Source organism: Eurytemora carolleeae, unplaced genomic scaffold (assembly GCF_000591075.1).
Source record: "Eurytemora carolleeae unplaced genomic scaffold, Eaff_2.0 scaffold531, whole genome shotgun sequence".
Lineage (NCBI taxonomy): Eukaryota > Metazoa > Arthropoda > Copepoda > Calanoida > Temoridae > Eurytemora > Eurytemora carolleeae.
Window position 1 is genome coordinate 38,897 of NW_019396426.1, and position 21,010 is coordinate 59,906.

Sequence of the window (21,010 nt, forward strand, 5' to 3'; positions counted from 1 at the left end):
CCCTGAATCTTTGCAACCTGATGGTTTAATCTAACAGAATTTAGAAAATCATAGTTTGAGGCAAAGACTCAATTCTGTTATCAAGTTTTGAATAGAAAACTTGACTACATTATTTTTGCTAATCTTTGCAAATAAATCGGGCATATTCCTCTTTAAAAAGAGGTTACGTCGATACTCCCTTTTCTCTCGTATATTAATTCTCAATAATTCTCATCTTTATAGACTGTTTAATATTCAAGTTCATGCTATCCTATCAGAGATTTTACAGGATTTAATCTTTTCTCTTTCCAGTTCTCGACCTGAATATATGGGTCTATAAATATACATTAATTAAGGACTGTATGTGACCGTCCTTGCACAGATGACAATATTCGATTCACAACAACAACAAACAGTATGAATTAGAAATCAATGTTTTTATTTTTTAACTGTTTATTTTCATTTGTGAATTCTCTGCTGATCTGCGCATTTCTTGCTTCTAAGAATCATTGAAGAATTTCTTAGAATAAAATCGGACATTGCCATCTTTGAAATTACGCTTACACAGTCCATTCAAGAAATCTAAAGGAACTGAGTCTTTGCCACTAACTCAAATTTTCTAATCCATTTTTCGTTGCAACCTGATGGTGGAAACCTTTGATATTTCTAACTTATGTTATTATGTGGAACAGAATTTATTGTTTGTAATGTCTAAGGTCTACAGCATCGGGTTCCGAAGCTATGGTGTAAATCACAGTTTATGGCCTCGACTCTATTCCTAATTGGACGAATTTCCAAAATTTTTGTTAATCTCTGAAGGTATAAAATGTAAATTTTCTATTTTATGATAAGATATGTATTTTCGAAAAAATTTCGCGATAATCGAATAATATATATATATGAAAAAACAAACTAACAAAGAACATTTTAAATTATTGTTCTGTTTTTTCTATTTTTTCAGGATAAAAACTTGTAAAGTTTAGTTACACCCAATCATGATATAATATTCTTAAAAGAGAAGAAAATATCTGGTTTGTCGGTAAACTTGAATTACAAAGCAAAATCACCTCAATACTTTCTTTCCCATATCTAATACCAGCAAGCACCTCACCTTCTCTAGACAAAACAACTTTTTATAAGATTATCTTTAAATAATTATTTAACTTTATAGGGACCGTTCACTTTTTAGATATTAGGCCAAATGACTAATCTTGAATCCAATGTATGGCAGTTGAAAATCTATACTTGATCCCAAGATTAACAACACAGTAGGTCTGACTTCAAATATACGTTTCTTGATCCAGAAACTGTACGGAATGTGATTTAGATATTATTCCAGTTGTTTTTCAAATATATATTTTTTGTCGCATTGATTAAACATTCAAGAAAAAAGAGATCGAATATATGAATACAGAGCTCGAGTATATGAAAATAGAGCTCGAGTATAAGAAAACAGAGCTCGGGTATATGAAAACAGAGCTCGAGTATATAAAAACAGAGCTCGAGTATATGAAAACAGAGCTTGAGTATATAAAAACAGAGCTCGAGTATATGAAAACAGAGCTCGAGTATATGAAAACAGAGCTCAGGTATATGAAAACAGAGCTCGAGTATATGAAACAGAGCTCGAGTATGTGAAAACAGAGCTCGAGTATATGAAAACAGAGCTCGAGTATATGAAAACAGAGCTCGAGTATGTGAAAACAGAGCTCGAGTATATAAAAACAGAGCTCGAGTATATGAAAACAGAGCTTCAGTATATGAAAACAGAGCTCGAGTATGTGAAAACAGAGCTCGAGTATATAAAAAACAGAGCTCGAGTATGTGAAAACAGAGCTCGAGTATATAAAAACAGAGCTCGAGTATATGAAAACAGAGCTCGAGTATAAAAAACAGAGCTCGAGTATGTGAAAACAGAGCTCGAGTATGTGAAAACAGAGCTCGAGTATATAAAAAACAGAGCTCGAGTATATGAAAACAGAGCTTCAGTATATGAAAACAGAGCTCAAGTATATGAAAACAGAGCTCGAGTATATGAAAACAGAGCTCGAGTATATAAGTATATAAAAACAGAGCTCGAGTATATGAAAACAGAGCTTGAGTATATGAAAACAGAGTTCGAGTATATGAAAACAGAGCTCGAGTATATGAAAACAGCGCTCGGAAAACAGAAAAATAACGTCCTGGGGATCAGTTTATTGATACAGGCCGAGAAAAAAAAGTTTTGAAAAATAGAATTGATCTTATTATTAAATAACATTATCTTCAGGATCAAAAACAAAAACATTTTTTTCTTAAAAATTTGATAAAATTAAGAATATTTTTGAATTGATCAGGTTGAAACCTAGATTATATGCATAGAAGTTGTCCCATGCTAAAAAATGACAGTTGAGAAATAAGAAAAGATCCTTCTTCGGTCAGCTTCAAGAGATTTAACTTTTTGATACACAGCTAAAGATAAAAGACGACCTTTTGCGTGTAATTTTTAAGTGATCTTTTAGTTGTAATGTGACATATCCGGTTCACACCGGTACCCTTTGCTGTACACCTTTGTCTGATCATGAATGTGCTTTTGTATTTTATCTGCAGGAACACTTGTATAGTTAAAACTTTGTATAAGCAAGCTGTTTTATCTTACAAATATTAGTTTGTTTTTCTTCTGTCAAAGAAATTTGTAAGCGTTTTTATTGAAGTATAAAAAACTCATTGTGTTCTACATTTATACACTAATAAACACCCTTTTGCGTTTGCAAAATTATACAACCTAAACCCCTCAACCAAAATAGCGCCCCCCTCCCCCTGGACAAATTCCTGAACACGCCCCTGTTTGTGGTTAACCCTATAAACACTGTACACTTGAATTCTTCGCTATTTTTAGCAAAATAAAAAAGGATTTTTTCGTCGTCGAGGATCATACACAAGTTTAAAGAATCTGACTTTCCACTCAATGAATGGAAAAGTATTGGCTGATCCCAAATGTAATATTTAGTGGGACACCCTGTATTACCTGGAAATATGTTTAGTGGGACACCCTGTATTACCTGGAAATATGTTTAGTGGGACACCCTGTATTACCTGGAAATATATTTAGTGGAACACCCTGTATTACCTGGAAATATGTTTAGTGGGACACCCTGTATTACCTGGAAATATGTTTAGTGGGACACCCTGTATTACCTGGAAATATGCTTAGTGGGACACCCTGTATTCCCTGGAAATATGTTTAGTGGGACACCCTGTATTCCCTGGAAATATGTTTATTGGGACACCCTGTATTCCCTGGAAATATGTTTAGTGGGACACCCTTTATTACCTGGAAATATGCTTAGTGGGACACCCTGTATTCCCTGGAAATTTGTTTAGTGGGACACCTTGTTTTACCTGGAAATATTTAGTGCTGTTTGTTCCTGTCCCAGTAGCATAGCCAAGTGCCAAACCACCTCTGCAGCTTCTAGCTGATGGATCACCTTAATATTAGTTAATCATTTAAAAACATATCCAACAAACCACCTATATAGCCTTTTTATTATGGATCAGCTCAATATTATTAGTTAAAAAAGATAGCCAGTTCACTCCAGTTCTAGGGAACCAATCCCTATATCATCTTGACCTATCTAAAAATATGCATTGTGCAAATCACAGATCAAACAAATAGAATCACATAATGATCAATAATTCTATAGTTTTTCGACCCAATAAACTTAAATAATTTGATTGAAAAAAAACTGGGTTTAATATTGGTCTGGGGAGGTTAGGACTTTTTTAAAGCCTTTCGTTAATGGTTAGTTAAAATAACAGAACGAACCTATTTATCAGGAAGAAGTTTGTTTTTAAATAAAACCAAACACTCCGTTAACGGTATCTTCTGTTATTTCTGAAAGTTACTGAGCGTTAACGATATCAACTCACTTAATGGCGTTAACGAAAAACATAACAACCCGGAAAAAAATCAGAACACTTAATTAAGTTTCAAACAATTTTAAGTAAAATATTTAATAAAACCGCATTCGCATTAAAAACGCATTCGTTCATTATTTTTACTTTTAGTTTTTCTTTTTATGTTAACGGTTATTTTCGATTGTTAATCATATCAAAATTACTATTCCTGAACGGAATCTTCCATTAACTTTCAAAAACTTGCCGTTCGAACTAAACGTTGGCCAGTTCTGCCGTTTAAACTGGTTCTATGGAAAACAGTTTAAATAAACAATAGAAGTTAAGATTTGCCAATTGGTTCTTTGAAACTAATGTTATTATATACCTTGTAACCCAACATTTTTCGTAGAAAAAACCATCGTTCAGCTGTTCGTAAAACATTGCTTATTTCTTCAGAACTTAGGCTGTCCTTGAGATCGAAACATGTTTGAGAGAGATTAAAAGCTTCCACTCTGAGTTTATCATCCTGCTCCAGGAGGTTGAACGGTAGGGAACACACTTCACAGTTACAATCAAACCCATATCCGGACTTAAGCAAGCTACGCCGCTCTTGCTGCGTTATCCGACCCTGAATAGAAATTGTAAAGAAAATATCAAGCTTTGAATTAAGTTCTTCTTTGTAAGCCATACATAGTCCAGATAGCTAGGCCGATTACTATATATGTTAGGTCCAGGTAGCTAGGCTGGTCACTATATATGTTAGGTCCAGGTAGCTAGGCTGGTCACTATATCTGTTAGGTCCAGGTAGCTAGGCTGGTCACTATATCTCTTAGGTCCAGGTAGCTAGGCTGGTCACTATGTTTGTTAGGTCCAGTTAGCTAGGTTTATGTTAGGTCCAGGTAGCCAGGATGATCACTATATCTGTTAGGTCCAGGTAGCTGGTAGCTAGGCTGGTCAATATATATGTTAGGTCCAGGTAGCTAGGTTTATGTTAGGTCCAGGTAGCCAGGCTGGTCAATATATATGTTAGGTCCAGATAGCCAGGCTGGTCACTTCATCTGTTAGGTCCAGGTAGCTAGGCTGGTCAATATATATGTTAGGTCCAGGTAGTTAGGTTGGTCACTTTATATGTTAGGTCCAGGTAGCTGGTAGTTAGGCTGGTCAATATATATGTTAGGTTCAGGTAGCTAGGTTTATGTTAGGTCCAGGTAGGGCTGGGTGCGTTAACGGTGGAACAATCGTTATTTGCCGAGAATGAACGGAACGATCAAGAACGATCACATCGTTCCGAAAAAAAAACGAACGCTTAGAACGCGTTCTTAAAAATATTGGAACAATTAGTAAAAGAATGGAACGGAACGGAACGGAACGGGAATTGCTTGAAAAGAACATGATGTAATTGTCCGTTACTAAGAACGGAACGGGGGCATGGAAACGTTCTTAATTAAGAACAGAACAAGAGGGATGCAACCGTTCTTCAACTAAGAACACCAAGAACGGAACGGAACGGGAAGACCGTTCTTCTACTCAGAACGGAAGGGAACGGGACGGAACAGAACGAGAACGGAACGATAAAAAAAAAGAGGAACAAGAACGGAACGATTTAGCTGAAGGCCCTCGTTCTAGAACGGAACGGAACAATTTCAAAAAAGTCGGAACGTGCACAGCCCTAGGTCCAGGTACCCAGGCTGGTCACTTTATCTGTTAGGTCTAGGTAGCTAGGTATCTATATACCTGAATTTTAAGGTCCAGATAGCTAGGCTGGTCACTATATCTGTTAGGTTTAGGTAGCTAGGTATCTACATACCTTAATCGTAAGGTCCAGATAACAATTTGTTAACTCCTCTCCTTGTGAAATATTCCTAAAAGCTCTCAATTCATCACAACCCAGCTCATCGTTCCAGTGGAACTCAGTGTTCGGTCAAAATGGAGATTAAATAATGAAATAAGCATAACATACTGTGAGAATTATAAATCTGTGGAATAGGAAGCAGATATTCGAGCAATCTTATGTGGATTAGATACTGCTATATATATGTTTTTTTGTAACTTAAAATCCAACTTATTAAATTATAGTTTACGTCTTTCCATTATACTCAGGTTTATGGGTCTCTCTGTCTTAAAGAAAAAAAAATGAAGTTTTTTAATACTTGAGAGTATTAAGTTAATTCCAGTTTAAACCTGCAGCTGTGGTTCAACCTAACAATATCAAAGCATTCAAGAAAAATTAGAAAAAGTTTGTTTGTATTTAATTGTTTTGAATTTTACTTTACCTTGCCAATATTGGAAGCATGGCAGTTGGATATTCTACTGTGGTAGTTTGCTTTATACTGAAGCAGTTTGTAAAGTAAATTCCCCTGAAAGAAAAACAGAGTTTATATCAATACAGTGAAAATGACTTAATTTCTAACCACATATTTTTAAATTACAAATTTACATGTAAACAAAGAGAAGCTGTTAATTAGCATCTTATCTTTGTTTCCATGTTTAAGTGTACCCTCTACCAGTGATGTCTGAAAGCAAAGTAGAAATCAAAAACGAAAGTTGTCTTCATTGACTGTACTTGAATCCAATCTGAACACTAGGCAGACGGTTATTTTATGTAGAATTACTGGCAAGACTTTGTGTCTTCTTGTTTTCACTTTAAATCCAAAGAGTGAGAGAAACTTGTTTGGTTGCAGCTTACTCGAATGGATTTCAAACATTTTTAGAATAATTTTTTTTTAATTTAAAAATAATGTAAGATTTAAAAATGAAATTTATTTTGATGTTATTTTTCCTTAAAACTACCTGGAACTTTTAGGACCTTGAGATTTAGAGTCTGTTAAGTCCCAAAAAGCCTCTTTAGCCTCCAAACAGAGATCTTGAAGTTGTGCCTCCAGGTAATCGTCAAGCTAGGTTAGATTTAAATTATGATTTTTTTAAAAATTCAATGTTAAATGTTAATGTTTAATACATATTTATTTCTTATCAATCAATCAATAAGATGGAAGATATCGTCGTTTTCCCAGCTTGATAAGATTTTGATTACAATAGATCAAACCAAGCTTTTAAGGATACTGTCGTAAATCGAACAATGTAAATGAAGGAAATTACGTCAACAGTCCCTCACCCCGACTAACCAGAGTTAGAGGCAATCGGTTTCTTCAATTTGAAGTCATACTCGTTTTGGTTTATATATAAACTTTGACAATCTTTAAAGTTACGGATTTGTTTGTTAAATTCTTTTTATTCAAAACATATATGCCGGCAAAAAAGTATTTATAAAAGAAGACTGAAAAATTATGTTTAATAGGAGTAATTGTGAACGAACGTCATAGCTCTTTCTGGAATATTGACAGAACCATTAAATTCACGTGCCCTGTCACTAGTTCATCAATCAATCAACTAAACAACATGAACCTGTTCTGATGAGTCTGTATGAACTGCTGAGGGAACAATAAACAAAGGAAAATCTTGAAAAATGAGTTCTCCAATCTTCAGATTTTCTCTAGATAGTTCTAATATGGTTAAAGGGAGTGACCGGCAATGTATGGTAGTGGAACTGAGAATGTAGTATTGTGTAAAAATTTGATAGGATTCATTTGAGACATATAAAACATTTTAATGATGTATAATTAATTACTGAGTTTGAGGGCGAAGTTGACGTTCAAAACCATCCATTTGGGTGGTTACGTTTTGAGAATCGATTTTATTTAAATTGTTAAATAACGACAACAAAAAATGTAAAAAAATCAACAGTAAACTAATTAGATGTTTAGAAGCATATTTCTCGATAGAAATTTGCCAATAAATCAATGAATCAATAATGAATTTCTTATTCTTTATGATTTGTGCGTAGCGTAAAATTCTTCAAATTCTTCAAATTTCGTTTTTTCAATAACAATTTTGGTAAATCTACAGAAAAGTGTTGTGAACAATGAAACATTAAAGAAACAGATAACTGAATTAGACTCCTTATATTCAATAATAAGAGTCAATTTTTATTTTTAACCTGTTCCTGAACAACTAATTAGTTTACTATAGTTGTACTGCATGTTGTACTGAAATTTTTTAATGTAGTTTATACTTCTAAGATCTAAATTTTCATACAATTCCTGCAATTTCGATTTTATTGTGAAGACGACTTTAAGATCTTCAAAAAAGGGCTCGAAAATCCAGCTTTACGACATCTTCCAGTATTTACCTTGCAAGAACTCCTTTGCCTTTCCCTGGTACATCCTCAACTCTCCAGTATCGTCCTTCTCTGAACGTATTTGCCATTTTTCTTTTAAAGATTATTACATAGTTACACCAATTCAATCAAAGGAGGATCTGAGCTGAGAACTCTTGTATTGGATACTCTTAATCCCGATTCATAAATCTTGATATCCACTCTGGACACTTTTGATTTTCTGATTAATCGACTCTTTTGGATATCCTTAGATTGGGTTCTGACCAATTGGCTGTTCGGATTCTGCAATCGACAATTGGCGGCATTTTTGACACTTTCCTGGATATTAATATAAGATTAAATTAATCTGCCGATTAATAAAAAGAGGAGATTAAGTATTGATCTTGATATCCCCAATTTTAAAGTTTTTAGCTCTTTACCTATTTACTATTTACTAGTATTACTATACAACTGAAGCCATAAAAGATGGGTTCAACACTATAAACACAGGTTGATTTCCAGTACCAGACCGACTCTTAAGCTGTTACAGGAAGCAATATAATGCACATACAGGTAGGTTTTAGTGTCAAGGTAGTTAAAAGGGTTCCCACCGTTTTATTCATAAAAAACCCAATATATATACTAATAATCAGGACGAATATTATAATTTCACACTGAGGACATCTACTGTGAACGCACATAATGGACGCAATAATGAAGATTAAGGGCTGAGATAGGACGTACATTTAGGACGCCCTCTTAAGGACGCAGTATTGAAGTCTCATTTACCATAGAGGCATGAGTGACTACGCAAATTGCGTAATGAGCCGCAGATTTACATGAAATAATGTCGTGTACATTTCCACTGTTTACTAGTTACTATTCATCTGTATTTATGTTTATAAATAGGAAAGTTGTTCCACACTTAATATAGAGCACAGTCGGCAGAATTATAAAACTGCTGACAGCAAACAAATCATGCATTCGGCTTGTAGAGTTTAGATTTTTTTTCTATTCAAATTGTAGAATCTAGATTTATTTATGCATTCAACTTGTAGAATCTAGATTTATTTTTCTATTCAACTTGTAGAATCTAGATTTATTTTTCTATTCAACTTGTAGAATCTAGATTTATTTCTCTATTCAACTTGTAGAATCTAGATTTATTTCTCTATTCAACTTGTAGAATCTAGATTTATTTATCTATTCAACTTGTAGAATCTAGATTTATTTCTCTATTCAGCTTGTAGAATCTAGATTTATTTATCTATTCAACTTGTAGAATCTAGATTTATTTCTCTATTCAGCTTGTAGAATCTAGATTTATTTTTCTATTAAACTTGTAGAATCTAGATTTATTTTTCTATTCAACTTGTAGAATCTAGATTTATTTATGCATTCAACTTGTAGAATCTAGACTTATTTTTCTATTCAACTTTTAGAATCTAGATTTATTTATGCATTCAACTTGTACAATCTAGATTTATTTATGCATTCATCTTGTATAATCTAGATTTATTTATGCATTCATCTAGTAGAATCTTGATTTATTTATGCAATCAACTTGTAGAATCTAGTTGTTTAGATATAAATGTCAGATCGGGACATATTTTTGCGCTTTGCAATGCTAAAGTGAAAATCATCATTCATAATTTCTTCCGTCTTTCCTCCCCTTTCCTACTAATCATTTTCTTCTAATACAATACAATCTCGTATGTTAAATACAGAATCATAAAAAAATATGTTTCTTCCATTTTTTCCCTTTATTATCTTTTTTATTCCCACTTAAATTAATTTTATCCTTAATTCCTAACTTCTTGGCATGTTCAATTTACAACGGCACCGTTGTAACAATAAGGAAGATATCGTTGTTTTTTGTCTTAAATTCTGAAAATTTCATTCATCGTCTCAACATCAAATATCCGCAAGAATTAAAAATAAGTAATTTTCAGCACAAAAAATAAGAATATTTCATCCATCAATTACTGAGAAGACAAATGTTGTGAAGACCATGCCACTCTCAGACTCCTCTATAAAGATTCATTATTTCTTCGGTCAGCGTATTGCCGATCCGTATAGCACGCACCATAAGCTTAGTTTAGGGTCAGTCCGAATAGATTATTAAGTACAATAGGTGGCAACAGAGAAATGGACGAATTTTACATGACGTCACAAGTGTCAAATATAAGAAAGAATTCAACATTTTCTCAAATTAGTTGAAATGTTTTTCAAAATTAAATAAGAAAGTGCAAAAATAGAAAATAAAGAACACAAAATTGCACTTATTTCATTTTAAGAAAAGCACTTTATTATCACTATTATTATTATTTTTGACAGCTGTACTGAGAGTATTCTACGTTGCTATCTATTGTACTTAATAATCTATTTGGTTCAGTCGAAATTAACCCTACTGTTCCTTCAGAGAAGTATTTTAATATTCTTTTTGTTTTTTTACAAAGTAATTTATTTTCAAGTAAACTGAAAACAGTAAACATTACTGTGGTTAATCGACTATTAAACTAGATTTTAAGGCGTAAAGCATGTCACTCCTACTGCAATTCTTTAAAGGGAATGTGTGCGTTATTTTAATTGATCATTTAGTAAACGAGTTGCATGTCAGATTCACAATCAATCAATGTTTAGCAAATAAAATAAGGATATCTTACTCATTCTTGATAAGATTAGTTTCAATGTTAGCGTTGTGAATAAGATCTGACGTTTTATGCACGAAAGGTCACTATGTCCAGTCCCTTTAAATTTTTGCAAAAACATTTTCATAAATTTTGTAAGCTTCTAGTTTTCAACGGATACTTAAACAAGTCACCTACTCGCCTAAACAAGGAAATATGTTTGCCTACTTTAGGTCAGACAAAAAACTGGAAAACTCAAGGAATTTGCACAAGAACCATCGTGTTCGTGAAAATATGTATAAATATGTTAAAACTTAGATTTTGTATGTCAGTACGTGTGTTTGTTAAAAAAATGAATAACCTAGAGGGGGGGTGGGCTCTGTCAAAATTCGACGTTATGTTTTTGTCATTCTTAAAACTTTCTAACAACTTCAGACTTTTCTTCAAATAATTCAAAGTTTTATTTTATGTTTGACTAATTATCAATATAAGAAGTGAAAAACTTCTCAATAAACATCAAGTAAATCGCACTGGAAGTCAAAATAAAACTTATATATTAATTAACAAAAAAATACACAAAATGTAAACATACCCTATCCCCCTTTCCTTATTTTTACTCTTGAAAGAATAATCTATACTGTTCAGTGTTCTGTAGATACAAAGTTGCGGATGAAAATTTCCGAAGAAGTGTTAAAAAATCCGCAAATAATCAGATCAGGATTCCGAAACCAAAGAATACCTACTCATCCCTCTCTTTATGTTTAGTCTATTTCTCAAGTTTGTACCTTTTCTATTCCAAAAAAAAATAATACGCTTCTAAGATTTGGCCTTTTAAATAAAAAAGGATAGTTTATGTTTGCACATTTATTCATTTTCTATGAAATCAGAGTTAAAAACTATAATACAACCACCATCTATAGATCCACCAAGTAGATATAATTTTGTGCCATATTTTATAGAAATTTCTGTTATCAGCAATTAATCATTTTTCAACCAACACAATACTCTTAACGTATAATTATAAGAAAATGCTGAATCATCCTTTCTATGAAATGTGCAACAAACTCTTCTATCCAACGAAAATGTCACGTAGATTATAGAAAATACTCAAAAATATAGAAATATAAATTTTTGAAAAAGTTATTGTAAGTAATTTATTAAATAGGCCCGATCGGTTCAGCCGTTTTGACGTTTATTGGATACAAACAGACAGACAGACAGACAAGCCAAATTTATATATAGATGATGATAAATATGATAAAGTGTGAAAAAGAAAAAAGGTTTTAGACAAAAATGCATTTTTAAGCATCTGTTTTTTGACATCCTTTCGTATAATTATTATTTTTTTTCTTTCCAATCTTTTCAATCTTCTTTTAACATAGAATGTGGTGAAGTTTAAACATTGATTCTGCTTATAATAATCTGCTTACAAATTGCAATAAGCTTAATTGTTGAAAGTGAAGCCTATTATAAATGGCAGGGGTAGTTGATCTGTAAGGAAAGCTGCAGAATAACTTAAATATAATATACAAGAGAACGTTTTTATTATTTTTAAATAAATTTAACCATAGATTAGTTAAGATAAGATAATTCAAGATTTGGATGAAACTCTTCCACAATAACCCTGAGGCAGAAGCCAAGTCGGCGTAGAACAGGCTCTCTCTGTCTTGTAATTCTACGCCGACTGCGCGAAACTCCTTCTGGCTTAGGATTATTGTGAACTAGTTTCATCCAAATCTTGAAAAAACGAAATCTAGTGGCTTATCTGTAATTTTAATTAATCTATGAATTTCACATTTATGATATTTGAAATTAAAAATGGTCTAAATATTTTTTGAGATAAATGACAATATTTTATTACAAAATGTAACAATAAAATACTTTATTCAAATTATAACAAATTATTAAAGTGATGTTAAAAATTTTCAATTTTGTGAATCATCCCAGAAGATATTTTACAGGATTTGACTCTTTTTCTCTCCAAATTTGAACCTAAATAAATCTTTTAACAATTTTCGTTCCTTTAAAATTTTGTAATCGTAAAAAAGGGATTTTAGCTCAGAATTAAAGTGTTAAAATTAAAAAAAATTATTACAAACTATTTAAAAATTATTTCATGCCTTCTTTAAACTCCGACACGATCTCAAATAAAACTAAAGGAATTGTACAAGCCTAGTTTTTAGTGACTCTCGACACTTAATCCTATCCAAACTGTGGAAGATAACGTCCTTTATTCTGACTCGAAAAAGGGTTATTTCTACGAATTTCTCCATTTTTCTATAAAGCAAGAAATACGCAATTTACTTTTGCATATATAGAAACCACAAATGAAAATAAGTTTGAATAAACAACAAAAACATGGATATCTATTATCTAATCCTTTTAAGCTTTTAAGGGACCGTTGTAAATTGGGCATAGTAATCCTCGTATGGGAACACGCTTACAGTCCCTTGAAGTTTACATTGTAATCTTCGTATGGGAACACGCTTACAGTCCCTTGAAGTTTACATTGTAATCTTCGTATGGGAACACGCTTACAGTTCCTTGAAGTTTAACATTGTAATCTTCGTATGGGAACACGCTTACAGTTCCTTGAAGTTTAACATTGTAATCTTCGTATGGGAACACGCTTACTTTCCTTGAAGTTTAACATTGTAATCTTGGTATGGGAACACGCTTACAGTCCCTTGAAGTTTAACATTATAATCTTCGTATGGGAACACGCTTAGAGTTCCTTGAAGTTTAACATTGTAATCTTCGTATATGGGAACACGCTTACAGTTCCTTGAAGTTTAACATTGTAATCCTCGTATGGGAACACGCTAACAGTCCCTTGAAGTTTAACAAGTATTTCAACCCTTTTTCGTTTTCAAGAAATTATGAAAAAAATGATATTCTATAAAAAAGTATTTTTTAGCGTCCTTAAAATATGAATTATAATTTCAAAAGTTCAAATATTTTTTGTTTTGTTATTTCTACCTCTTGACTGTCAGCTCCAAATCTAATGTCGGCCAACAGGTTCCCTTCCCTAAAAAAAAATAAACATTTAATATCTAAATTTCATAATTAATATTCCACATTGCCTGTGGAACATATACATATATCTAGCAAAGAGCATTATTATAAATATAGATTACACATTAAACCTTAACAACTTTTTTCGAAACAAAGTAAAGTAAAATGAAAAAAATTGATCTTGAATTTTTACCACCAAAATATTTATATGTTATTTGATAAAATAAAAAATAAAATTCTAACTGAATAGAGTAGAGGCTGTTTACCTGTGTATAAAGTAGAGGCTGTTTACCTCTATATATAATAGAGGCTGTTTACCTTTATATATAGTTGAGGCTGTTTTCTACTTGTATATAGTAGAGGCTGTTTACCTGTATATATAGTAGAGGCTGTTCTCTACTTGTATATTGTATGAGACTGTTTCTATCTGTATATAGTACAGACTGTTTCCTGCCAGTATATTGTAGCGGCTGTTTTCTAACTGTATTTTGTAGAGGCTGCTTTCAACCTGTATATGGTAGAGGCTTTTTACCTGCATATATTGGAGGCTATCTCGTCCTCTCCTAGAAGCATAGCGAGATGCCAAACAACCTCAGCAGCCTCCAATTGATGGGTCAACTAGGAAATCAAGTTTAAGTATACTTATTGACGGTATTTTAAGAAACGATCGGGAAACCTTTCATCTTATGAATAATGTAGACCTTTGAGTGTTACTCACGTGGTTTAGTTTGCTAATTTAGCAAGCAAACTCATGACATTTCACGCATTTAATAGTTTGCCAATTTAGCAAGCAAACGCATGACATTTCACGTATTTAATAGTTTGCCAATTTAGCAAGCAAACTCATGACATTTCACGTATTTAATAGTTTGCCAATTTAGCAAGCAAACTCATGACATTTCACGCATTTAATAGTTTGGGTCCTTATCCCAGCAACCTGAGACATTCGATCAAACATTAAATATTAAATATAAAGGATTTGAGTTTTTGCCACAAATTCAAATTTTCTTATTTCTTTATCTCTGCAACCGCTAAGTGTAAACCTTTGATATTTTAAACTTAGATTATTTGATCTAACAGAATTATTAGTTTGAAATACTTAAGGCCTATGACCATGGGTTGCAAAGATTATAAGGATAAGAATATTTGAGTTGGTGGCAAAAACTCAGTTCCTTTGTTCTCTTTTAGACTTTTTTTTTGGCATATGCGTTTCAAATGAAAAATTAGTAGAAAACAACTCCGTAAGTTTAAAGATTGCTGACATATATAGACCAAAATGCAATCAAATTCAAATCTAAAGTTCGAATTACGAGATGTAATCTAACAACACATTTAATTTATGACTTTAGCCACAGGTGTTCGTCTTCTGCTGAATGGAAAAAGAAAAGCTTTGAGTAGATATTGGCGCGTACGGTTTTTTTCATTTTGTTCGTTCATCGTTCATGAACGGTCCATTTGTTCGTTTTTTTTTCAATAGTTTCAAAAACTATTAATTTCGTTCTTTCTTAAAATTATCGTTCATTTCTCATCTATTTCGTTCGTTTTCTCACTGAACTTTCGTTCAGTAAAATTGTTCATTCAGAAAAATCGTTCGTTCAAGAAAATCGTTCGTTCAAAAAAACGATCGTTTTTCAAAAAAAGAATTGTGAAAAAAAATCATCAGTTTAGTATAAAAACCTATTGTTTATAGTGCGTGAAAAAAATCGTTTGTTCAGTAAAACAACTAATAAAATCGTATATTAACGATCAAAGTCGTAAAACCGATTTTAAACTGGTTACGATGGACATTGGACACTGTACCAGTGTACCGTCTAAAAATTATTTGAGTACTATTAGTCCAAAACCGTACTGAACACGCCTAATATATTGTGACCCTGCACGACCATATTAGTTTAACATATATTTAACCAAATACAATATTGTTGACAGGTTGGATACAAAGGGTTTACCTTATAACCTAGAGATTTTCTTAAGAAGAACCAACGTTCCGCTTTCCTTAGCACTTCCACCATCTGCTCTGAGCTGAAGCTGTTCTTGAGATCGAAACATGTTTGAGAGAGATTAAAAGCTTCCACTCTGAGTTTATCATCCTTCTCCAGGAGGTTGAAGGATAGGGAACACACTTCACAGTTACAATCAAACCCGTATCCGGACTTAAGCAAGCTACGCCGCTCCTGCTGCGTTATTCGACCCTAAAAACAATGTAAGACAATTGAAAGAATTCATCAAATTTCGTATTTTCATTTTCTGATAATGGATTGTTGCAGATATTTATGTTTTAATTAAATGATTATATGGAGCTCTTTAAAACTGTACCCACATATTCATGGCTATTTATTTATTTTCGCAAATACTGAAATTTACGTAAAAAAGTATAAAACACATTGAAAAATTGTCAAGACGACATTTCACAAATTCTTTCGATGTATGGCTCATTTAGGGTTAACTGTACCATATCACGTGACTCAATTCTTAAATACATGTTATTGCAGACAATTATTCATCAGAAATAGAAAAGAAGATCTTTAAAGCTTAAAAATTTATTTCAACATTCATATCTCCAGCTCGGACAATTAAAAACAGGTTGGTGAACAATGACTGGATTCCCTCCCCAGTTTATCCACTCCATGACTTGTACCTGTGCTGTAAGATCCAGGTAACAGTCAGTAATCTCCTCTCCCTCCAGGATACACCTATAGAGTACATAGTTTTAAATATAAAAGGGGTTGCAAAGATATAGGAATTTAAAAAATTAAGTTCGTGGGAAAAACACAATTCTTTTTTAAATTCATTGTTAATATGGAAGAAATTTGTTTTGTCCACTTGGGTTAGCTGATTAAAGTTTGTATTTCAATTTTGCATGATTTGCAAGAAAATTGTCTTTTCTAAAAGTTATTTTGATAAATATATATTTATCATGCACGACCTGTGTACATTTGAATATACGAGCTTAGCCAACCTTTGCAGTCCTAGTTTGGACTGTACCGCCAATTTACTATAAGCGGCAGACCTGTGTGATTTATAGCTATTCCGAGTAAACTCTGGTAAATTTCAAGTACCGGGCCGAATTTTAATCAGCAAGCTGTACATTACAAATACAGACTTTATAAGGCAAAGCGGGACAGTAAGCTTAATGAATTATCCCCTTCTAATAAACTTTACTTGATAACCCCTAACCTGGAGGCTCTGAGTTCTTCATATCCTTGCTCAGGGTTCCAGTGGAACTCAGAGTTAGGTCTGAAAAAAAATATTTGTGGGAACTTTTTATGCAAACCAGGTATTATTAGTAGAAGGGTTTTTATACAAACCAGGTATTATTAGTAGACGGGTTTATACAAACCAGGTATTATTAGTAGACGGGTTAATGTGATTAAGTTGCAAAGATATAGGGATTAAAAAATGCAGGATTGTGGCAAGTGTTTAATTCCATTGGAATATCTTTTACCTTATTGTATTTCTATAATGGTCTAAATAGAAGATTTACCTGCAGCTGTGATTTATCCTGAAACAACAGAAAAAGATTAAAAAGTTAAAGGAACTGTGTAGGTGTACTTTGAGAGATATTTATTTTTATCATTATCCTTCTTGTTATTATTATTATTATATAGTTATCATAACTATCATCATTATTATTATCATTTTTCCACCTTTTGACCAAAATTACTGACCTATTGTAGCTATCCAAACCCCCCCCCCCTCCCCAACCCCCATCAAACAGGTATGCTTGGACTGTTTGTGTGAGATCATCGAACCCTGGCCAGCCTATAAATGCTATGACTACTGCTTATCCACGAAGCCTTAAAGGGAGGTTAGGTTACTTAACGTCTTTTGGGACAGTTATGAAAAATAACCACCCGTTCTGCGAAGTTTTCGGGGGAAAATTCGCGAATTTTCATCTCAAAAGACGATAAAATTGTGTACAACTACTTTTTCGAGACATTAAAAGTTGTACTTAACCACGGCAACAAAACATCCCTCTCTGCACTCTGGATATTTTGTAGACAAAATTGGTCTTGGGAACCCTTGGTAAAGTAAATACCCTTAACTTTCCTGTAAAGTAAATAATTATTATCGCTATTATTATTATTATTATTATTATTTAACCTGGAAAGTATTGGAAGCATGGCAGTAGGAAACCTTGTTGAACTACCTTGTCCAATACTATAGCAGTTAGTGAAGTATATTCCTCTTTATAACAAAATAATATTAATGTATGATAAACTAGTTTAAAGGGATTTCAAGTAACCCTTCATGTTTAGCGGTTGGAAACAATATGACCGGAAAGTATGAAACTAGTGTGCTCCACTAGGATTTACTGTCACATATATAGCGGTAAATTTAGGCCAGTTGACTTAGAGGTAATTGTCAAAACTAATTCTTTGGAAAAAGATCCATCTTTTTTTATGGAAGTTAATTATTCGATTTCTCTCTATGCACTTGTGCTTCAGTAACAATATGAAAGAAGTTGTCAGAATTAAACACTTTTAGAGCTAAAAAACAATTATTTCTTCCACATTAAAAAGGTATAAAGGGCACCGTTGTGAATCAAGCATATATAAATGGAGGTTTACTACAGTCCTCAGATCAACAAGTATTAACCCACCTTGGAGTTTTGCCTTGAATGGATTTGGAGTCTGCAAGATTCCAGAAAGTTTCCCGATCAAGAGGATTCAGGTTTTTCACAGCGCAATCCAAGTAATTATCAAGCTGCAATAAAAGTTTTCAGTCAAAATAAAAAAATTTTGATCTTCAATTTTTCAGTTAAATTAAAAAATAAAAAAAATTTTATCGTAAATTTGAAATGTTGCCCGAATTAAAAATCTCCTAATCTCTCAATTACAAATACAAGAACTCGAAAATTAAGAAGAAATTAAAAAAAAAAAAACATTGTAAAGAAATTTTAAAAACATTTACTTAAAGAAATATTATTGGTTTATTGCGCTTAAAAAGGTCTTTTTTTTCTCTTTTTAAGGTAATTTTAAAAAAATCATTTGAATTTTTATTTCATATTATCACATTATATATTATGTCGCCTATTTTGCATAATTTAGAATATTTTTGTAAACCATATTCAAAAAATGTTAAACAAAATTAAACTACATCATAATATTAGATTAATTCTTAATATAAAATAATTTCATCAATATCTATTCTATCATTATGCTATGTTAATATATAATCATCATTGTTAATGTAATTTTGATGTGTATTGTATGAGAGGAGAATAATTATTATTAGATATTATTTTTTATCTTTGTAAAAAAGCTATTCACTCATTCATATATAATTAGCATAAATATATATTTTTATTTATATATATATATATATATGTCAGTTTTTAACTTCACATTTTTATTAAGAAAAGAATTATACTAAACATAATGTTTCACGTCTATCATGACGATCCTCAGTAGTTACAATTCTTTAAATAAATATATATATATTTATGATAATTATAGCTGGCCAAACAACGTGATCTAATTTGCTGAAATTTGTTTTGGAACCCATACGTACGGCACTCGATCCAGCTAGTTATCTATATAAACTAGTTTACCGTATTTTTGTTTTGAGAATGTGCATCTGGTGGAACTATAAACAGAGGAGTATCTGCTACTATTAATTCTCCCTGTTTTATATCTTTCCTAAAAATTATTCAATTTATTGTTCAACCAAAAACAGATAAACAGATAAAAAACAGATAAAAATTACTTTTTTTTCAACTTGCATCTTTGTTACATACAGGGGCAAACTCAGGAATATGTCCAGGGAGGGACTGCACAGTTGTTTCTTTTAATGGGTTGGCTTACACCCATTGGGGATTTTGGACCCAAACCCCCCTGAAAACCATAGATTTTACTGATCCAGAGGAGTGGATAAGGGTTCATAGAGTTTAAACCTACCTAGCTAGGACTCCCTTCCCCTTCCCTGAAATATTCATCACCTTCCAGCACCTTCCCTTGGTATATCTAGAGTTTAAACCTACCTAGCTAGGACCCCCTTCCCTTTCCCTGAAATATTCATCACCTTCCAATACCTTCCCTTGGTATATCTAGAGTTTAAACCTACCTAGCTAGGACTCCCTTCCCCTTCCCTGAAATATTCATCACCTTCCAGTACATTCCCTTGGTATATCTAGAGTTTAAACCTACCTAGCTAAGACTCCCTTCCCCTTCCCTGAAATATTCATCACCTTCCAGTACCTTCCCTTGGTATATTTAGAGTTTTAACCAACCTTGCTAGGACTCCCTTCCCCTTCCCTGAAATACTTATCACCTTCCAGTACCTTCCCTCGGAATATTTAGAGTTTAAACCTTCCTTGCTAGGACTCCCTTCCCCTTCCCTGAAATATTCATCACCTTCCAGTACCTTCCCTTAGTATATAAAGAGTTTAAACCAACCTTGCTAGGACTCCCTTCCCCTTCCCTGAAATATGCATCACCTTCCAGTACCTTCCCTTGGTATATCTAGAGTTTAAACCTACCTAGCTAGGACTCCCTTCCCCTTCCCTGAAATATTCATCACCTTCCAGTACCTTCCCTTGGTATATCTAGAGTTTAAACCTACCTTGTTAGGACTCCCTTCCCCTTCCCTGAAATACTCATCACCTTCCAGTACCTTCCCTCGGAATATTTAGAGTTTAAACCTACCTAGCTAGGACTCCCTTCCCCTTCCCTGAAATATTCATCACCTTCCAGTACCTTCCCTCGGTATATTTAGAGTCCATATTTAAACTCTGTAAGTTCATTTGTAAATTGTACAATGTACACATAGGTCATTGTGATCCAAGGTTGAAAGATCAAAGGCCAATTAAGGCAGCGTTGAAACATTTCAAAGTCAACCCAGTCTGCAAATGTATGCAACTTTTCTTAGTATTCAGGATCTGCGTGGATTAAGTTTCATATCTATAGCTAGTGTCATGGTTTAAAATGGTGCGTAAAGAACTAATTTCTCTCCTATTTTCCTGTAAAGATAATTCGACATAAACCGTCGTAAAAACATCTTACACTGACACAGCACCCTGGACTAACCAGGGATGATGCGTTCAATTTCTTCACTTTACTTTTGATTGCGTGTTGGTCTACAATTCAACCATCTTTAAACGTACAATTAAGAGAATATATCGTAATTTCAAGTTTTCCATTTGAAAATTTATCACTTTAAATGAAAGTTTCTCTCTGAAAGCCTCTTTACGGATTAATGAAAGAAATTAAACGGAATTATGCTTTGTACAAATTTTCCTCTGATTCGATAATAAAGGGTGCTATTGTGTGTTAAGAAAATGGTAAATGGAGAGTCCCTCGAAATTCAATGTTGTTCCCCGGTTGTATGAACTTGAAGCTAAGAAGGGTGAATACTG

The 21,010-nt window shown here is 32.8% G+C and overlaps 2 protein-coding genes across 3 annotated transcripts; both read right to left on the bottom strand.

Moving 5' to 3' along the window:
• Positions 1-207: 207 nt before the first annotated feature.
• Positions 208-8,146, bottom strand: LOC111703081 (SET domain-containing protein 5). Of its 2 annotated transcripts, none has more exons than XM_023474940.1 (10): positions 8,042-8,146; positions 7,258-7,345; positions 6,646-6,749; positions 6,129-6,212; positions 6,037-6,054; positions 5,663-5,777; positions 4,241-4,483; positions 3,361-3,446; positions 1,047-1,095; positions 208-299 (listed from the first exon to the last, which is right to left on the bottom strand). In XM_023474940.1, the coding sequence occupies exons 1-10, from the start codon at positions 8,116-8,118 to the stop codon at positions 246-248; spliced, it is 918 nt and encodes a 305-aa protein (XP_023330708.1). In that variant the 5' UTR covers positions 8,119-8,146; the 3' UTR covers positions 208-245. The 2 variants fall into 2 exon arrangements, with proteins under 2 accessions (XP_023330708.1, XP_023330710.1); XM_023474942.1 differs by having other exon boundaries at positions 7,258-7,355; positions 8,042-8,142.
• Positions 8,147-12,505: 4,359 nt separating this feature from the next.
• LOC111703082 (SET domain-containing protein 5) lies at positions 12,506-20,377 on the bottom strand. Its single transcript, XM_023474943.1, has 11 exons — positions 20,301-20,377; positions 19,208-19,295; positions 18,257-18,360; positions 17,758-17,841; positions 17,138-17,155; positions 16,831-16,890; positions 16,292-16,346; positions 15,603-15,845; positions 14,186-14,271; positions 13,618-13,666; positions 12,506-12,630 (listed from the first exon to the last, which is right to left on the bottom strand). The coding sequence occupies exons 1-11, from the start codon at positions 20,375-20,377 to the stop codon at positions 12,577-12,579; spliced, it is 918 nt and encodes a 305-aa protein (XP_023330711.1). The 3' UTR covers positions 12,506-12,576.
• Positions 20,378-21,010: the final 633 nt, after the last annotated feature.